We start from the raw sequence: 6291 nt of genomic DNA, 5'->3' as shown, positions 1-6291 counted from the left end.
GCTGAATACCATATTTGGACCTTGTGCCAGAGCTGTTTGGAACCGTAGGGGCCTTTTTCTTATTATCCTCTCACTGTTTTTGGTTAAAAATATATACTCAGTCATGTTATACTTATTGATTTCATAACTTCAGTCTTTATTACTCGGTTTTGATGCATATAAAATGTTGTTTTGGGCTGAGTACCCTGTTTTTCCTGATAGCCCGAGTGCCTTGAGAGGTATATGACTGAGTGAGGCCGAGGGCCTGATTTGTGAGGATATTTATAGGATCGAGCTGCACGCCGCAATATGTTGTTACTGATTCATAATTGAGTGAGGCCGAGGGCCTGGTTGATTTATGCCACGAGGTGGCTTGTTATAGCGCTTGGGCTGAAGGAGGCCCTCCGGAGTCTGCACACCTCCAGTAAGTGCGGGTACCTTGAGTGTGAGTGATGGTGAAGTATGCCCGAGGGGTGTGTACGAGTGACTGTGAGGTTTGCCCGAGGGACTGTATATGAGTAATGTTTTTCCCGAGGGGTTGTTTATGATTCTATCATTTTTCTCACTATTGCATTGAGCCTCTGTTTGAGAACGGTTGAAAAATATCTTCAAAAGATTTTACGGAAACCGAGTTTAAATGAAATTATTTGATTCAAAATCTGCTTTTAAAAGCCTGTTGTATTTTTACTAAGATTTCATCATATGCACTTTATATGCTTTATTGCTCGTCACTGCTTCTCAGCCTTTATTTACTCTGGTTACTTACTGAGTTGGCGTACTCACGTTACTTCCTGCACCCTGTGTGCAAATCCAGGCATATCAGGAACCGGTAGCGGCTGTTGACTGTTCCAGCTGTAGGTCTTCTCGAAGTTAGCAAGGTAGCTGCTGGCGATCGCAACCCTGCTCTTCTCCCTCCTATCTTCCTATAGTTTGTGTTGCAGTTACATTCCCAGACTATGTTAGTCTCAGTATTTTTGGACAGATTTTAGTAGATGCTCATGACTAGTGACACCCCGATTTCGGGCTTTTCTTTCCGCACTTTTGTTATTCAGATTTTCTTTATGAAGTTTTATTATTAAATAGCGTGAATTTATCTTTGAAAATAAAATACCGCGTTGTTTTTGGTAAAGGGTCGACTTGTCTAGTACCACGATAGGTGCCATCACGATATGGTAGTTTGGGTCGGGACATCTTCCTTCGTATGTTTCTTCTCACTAATAGTTGACTATGTGAGTATTTTTTTTTTCCTTCTAAACATTTTAAGTATTGTTTACTATTGTTTAGCATCCTTGTTCTTTCTAGATGCATATTTGAATACCAAAAATAGTTTAGAAAGTAGAAATAAATTTGTATAGTTTTTCATTTGTTCTTGAAGAGTATATGTTAAGAAAGAGTGTTTTTTTCCACTTGTAATACATCACTTTCTGTAAAGAGGTACTCAAGAGTACATTAAGAGTGTGTTTGGTATTAAGGAAAATATTTTTCGAAAAATATTTTTCAATTTTTTCGTGTTTGGTTGGCTTAAATGTTTTGGAAAGTATTTTCCTCATAAACTCAAATGATTTCCTTATCAATAGAAGAAAAAATATTTTGCAAAACTCTTTTTCATTCTTTCCCATTCTCACCAACCCACCCCTACCCCCACCCCCCAACTCCCACCCCAAACCACCCTACCCCACCCCCACCCCCACCCAACTCAATAGAAATATTATTAAGAGTACTTTCTTTTTTCATTCAACAGAGTATTTTCTTTTCATGAATTAAGAAAAATATTTTCTTTCATTTCAACAAAAGAAATACTTTCTTTTCATCATGTAGAAAAAATATTTTCTTTCATTTCAACGAAATAATGTAAAAACGTATTTGTTTTTTATTTTAACAAGATGAGTACTATTTTTTTTCATGATGTAGAAAAAAATATTTTCTTTCACAAAATGAGTACTTTTATTTATATTGTAGAAAGAGTACTTTCTTTTTCAACTAATTTTTTTTTTGTAGTTATGGAGCACATAATTCGACATTTAATTTGTACAGAGTCATATATTATTAGTAAATTTTTTGAATATAAATAGTAACTTTCTATTTATAGTATTTTTTTAATTTGTTTAGTTTTACATTGGATGCAGACAATATGTGAACAAAGTGAAAAATGCACAGAGTCATCTACTATTAATGATATTGCTTGATGTGCATTAAGCACATTTTCTTTCTTAAATAAAAACTATCATAGTTTGTAGAGGAATAACTTAAGTTTATAATATGATAGTCAAATTTGAATAAATTTAATGAAGAAGAGTATATATTATTCTAGTAATGCTTATGTCACTAAATAATTTGAGCAAAAGAAAAATTATAATTGCACTTGAAAAAATATTATAGTTATATAATATGGGTTAACCCATATTCAACCCACTCATTTGACACACAACCTGTTTTTGACCCACATAAAATATGGGCGGGTGAGATCCAACCCATTTTAACCCGTCCAAATCCGAACCAACCTACCTATTTGCCACCACTACTTGTTATTTACCTTTACATGTTATTAGATAGATGATTATATATATATATATATATATATATATATATATATATGTGTGTGTGTGTGTGTGTGTGTGTGTGTGTGTGTGTGTGTGTGAGGATCGGGTTACACATTGCAATAATATTATTATATATAAGTGGACCGGGTTGCACGCCACAATATTATTATTATTATATATATGTGGATCAGGTTGTACGCCGCTATAATATTATTATTTATATGTGGATCGGGTTGCACACCGCGACAATATTATTATATATATGTGGATTAGGTTATATGCCAATATTATTTTTATTATTATTATCATTATCATCATCGTCATTATTATTATTATTATTATTATTATTATTATTATTATTATTATTATTATTACTACTACTACTACTATATTTATTATTATTAATATTAGAAAAAGTAACCATTCTCAAAATAATCTCCATGATAAACAAAAATTAGAAAAATTGAGAGGAGCTTTTCAAATCTTCGATCAAGATTTGATTCAAGACTCTCTCGAGCTCCTCTTTGCTTCAAAAACGACGTTCTCTTCTCTTCAAAACGGAGGTGGGGGATGAGGAGATTAAAAAAGCTTTTATACCCTCTAGAAATAAGCAATTGACAAAAGGAACCCTTAAATTTTCGTCCCAGCAATTGTGCTCCTCGTGGCGCCCGTGTGGCATGCGAGCTGATTCAGCAGATAATTTCAGCTTGCGTGATACTCTCGTTTTATATCCAAACTAATCTGTTTTTGACTTGGCTCCCAAGCAAAAACTGAAATCTTTCATTCCCACAAAATATCTCAATTAGCAAAAAACTTTGGGGTCATTTGCATCTATACCTATTTTTTGTGTCACGTTTTAACTTGTATCCCTTTTACAAAAAAAATTACAAGCGTACTCACTTTTTCGCATAACTTCAGCATACGAGGCTAAAGTAGCAAAGACAATCACGCAAAACTTCAGCATTCTAGTAGCCGGGCCTGAAGTTCAGCCCTAGAGCTGAAATTTTTGTTTTTTAACTGGCGAAGAGCTGAAGTTTTTGTTTTTGTAATTGGCGAACTTCAGCTTAGCTTTTGTTTTTGTAACTGACGAAGAGCTGAAGTTTTTATTTTGTAACTGCCAAACTTCAACTCTAGAGCTGAAATTTTTGTTTTGTAACTGGCAACTTCAACTCTAGAGCAAAGACTGGGTTAAAATCTCGTCCTCTCTTCTACTGGAATTAGTCATAATTTTAAGTAGGCAACTTAATTAAGCCAGAAATTGTTCTTTTACATAATTTGATCTCGATCATCAACATACTTTGGGAAAAGAACAATATTGGTGTCAAATGTTCTCGGAGAGGCAACGTTCGAGGAAGGCAGTATATACTTTATTACGAATTAAAAACAAAACATAAAGATGCACTTCACATAACAATGTGGTTACTCAAAAATAGTCTGATAGTCTTGTGTTTTTGTTTTCACATAAGAATAATTGAGCTCCCTACTTTTCAATTTTATAGCCCATATTTATGGCAATCATCCCATGAACTGAAGTTCCATAGCAGCACCAACAGCAGCAGAAGAAAGAAGAAGAAGAAGAAGAAGAAGAAGACGAAGGAAGAGGAGAAATGTGGCTGAAGTTATTTAAAAAGTGGGTACAAATTAAAAAAAATTTAAAAAAATTGGTATAGGTTAAATGAGGGCGACCAAATAAGATGCCCGGTGCAATTTTTACAAATCTTTGTAACTTTTGCATATAAATCACCAGAAGGACTATAAAAATAAAGTGAAAACACTATCAACATATAGTCGAAATAGCCAAACATCGTATACTTATTTGTTTTCAATATTAGGTCAGACTCCGTGACACATGCAATAATAACTTTCTTAAGGTATTCCAATTGAAGTCCCAAACAATTACAATAAGTTATTTGCGCACTTTTGTGTGGAACATGATTTCTTTTATTGAGTTAGCTAAATAAGATTAGTATTCATTATTTTCAGGAACTTACACTTTTTTCTCTAATTTTTATTGCATAACTCAAGTGCAATAATTTAATACTAATATTTATATAATTTTTAAAAATGGGCCTACTGCCCAGTCTTTTCTCCCAATTGCCCAAATTTCTTCTTGTAAGGCCCAAATATTTTCTCCCAAAGCCCAGTATACTTGCAGACCACAATTACCCAATAAATTTCCCCTTCCCCCACAAAAATAAATCCTAACCCTAAGAATCCTGACTTGAGCAGCTGCAGACGCTCCTAACTTCTCCGGCGAACGGCGACTCAGATATCACCATGGGTAAGCTTGATGGCAGTTGATCAGAACTTTCCCTCATAATCGTTTTATTGTTGTTACTGATGAATATAATTTAATTTGCTGTTTGGTTTGCAAATGCAGGGAAAGTTCACGGATCACTTGCTCGTGCTGGTAAAGTGAGGGGGCAAACTCCTAAAGTTACCAAACAGGACAAGAAGAAGAAGCCTCGCGGCCGTGCTCACAAGAGGATGCAATACAACCGCAGATTCGTCACAGCAGGTATCCCTTTTCTCCTTTCATTCCCCTTCACTTAATCCTAATAGTGACAGTGAGATACAAATATGTATACATTTGCTTGTTAAAATTTTGTTCCAACTATAGTTATATGGTTTATGCACCCACTGCCCAAATACTTGACCCAGGGACAGCCCAGAGAATATAGTTTACAGTTGGCATAGTAAATGTTATATTGGCTAAGCATCAACAAGTATGTACTGTGTAAGATTAAATTGTGTGTGCATAACTGACTGTTACTGTTGTAGATATACAGAATTGTGTGCAAAGCCATGTCTCTGTGTGCATGTATGTGTGAGACTGATATTATGTGTGTATATTAATGTTGTTTGAAAAGCTTACCGTCCTCAGAATGCCTGTATTTGTTTTTGTTTTTCTTAGCATAGTTCTTCCTAATTAATAAGCATTTTAGATGAACTTTATGGTTGTAAAATATACTTTGAGGTTGTCAAACTCATTTTATGGTTGTGTGGGACCATTAGCTTTATATGAACATATTTTAACATTTTAGTTTTATCTCCTCAGTTATATGAATATTTGAAGATGGGAGGGCTTTGTTAACTCAAAATACGTTAAATTTGATCTTTATGTCTATTTCTGTAGACTGTATTTCTGCATTTGCGTATACCTTCTTATTTGATAATAATCCTTCATATTTGATAATAATCCATGGTAGATACTTGTCTGTACTCTGCATTGTCATGACGTTAATGTGCTAAGGAACTATTGAAGTTTCTTTTTGCCACATTGATTTACTACTTACAGAATGCTACCAATGTTTGCAGTTGTTGGTTTCGGGAAGAAGAGGGGCCCGAACTCATCCGAGAAGTAAATGAAGAAATGACTTTATTTTTAGGTGAAGTTGCTGAAGTTCAATGAGTTGTATTTGCATTCTATTGCTTCTGAGAATACTCCAGACAATACAATGTTAGCACTACTATACAATTGGTTTCCGTAGTTTGAATGAAATGGGATTAGCAAGAATTCAAATGAGTATCTGCTTGGTCTTTTAATGCTACTTATTTTTAGCCACATGTTATTCATATGTTCATCCAAGGGGCGGCACACTTCTGATTTTCGAGATGAATGCCACTATGTTACTGTGTTGTGAAATTCAACATAGGGGAAGTTTGTGTTTCAGAAAAGATCTCTTGTGCTGACCGTAATCTTAGTGCTCTTATATGGATTGCAGCTCCTTAAATCTCTATTTAGTGATATCTTCTTTTAAAGGCAATGATT

At 34.4% G+C, this 6291-nt stretch overlaps 1 protein-coding gene across 1 annotated transcript; it reads left to right on the top strand.

Moving 5' to 3' along the window:
- The first annotated feature begins 4707 nt into the window (after positions 1–4707).
- On the top strand, positions 4708–6048 carry LOC104217573 (small ribosomal subunit protein eS30z/eS30y/eS30x-like). The gene is made up of 3 exons (XM_009767857.2): positions 4708–4800; positions 4900–5037; positions 5838–6048. The coding sequence occupies exons 1-3, from the start codon at positions 4797–4799 to the stop codon at positions 5882–5884; spliced, it is 189 nt and encodes a 62-aa protein (XP_009766159.1). The 5' UTR covers positions 4708–4796; the 3' UTR covers positions 5885–6048.
- The last annotated feature ends 243 nt before the right edge of the window (positions 6049–6291 follow it).

The sequence above is a fragment of the Nicotiana sylvestris genome, chromosome 5 (assembly GCF_000393655.2).
Source record: "Nicotiana sylvestris chromosome 5, ASM39365v2, whole genome shotgun sequence".
Taxonomy (NCBI): domain Eukaryota; kingdom Viridiplantae; phylum Streptophyta; class Magnoliopsida; order Solanales; family Solanaceae; genus Nicotiana; species Nicotiana sylvestris.
This window is presented reverse-complemented; position numbering and strand designations above follow the sequence as displayed.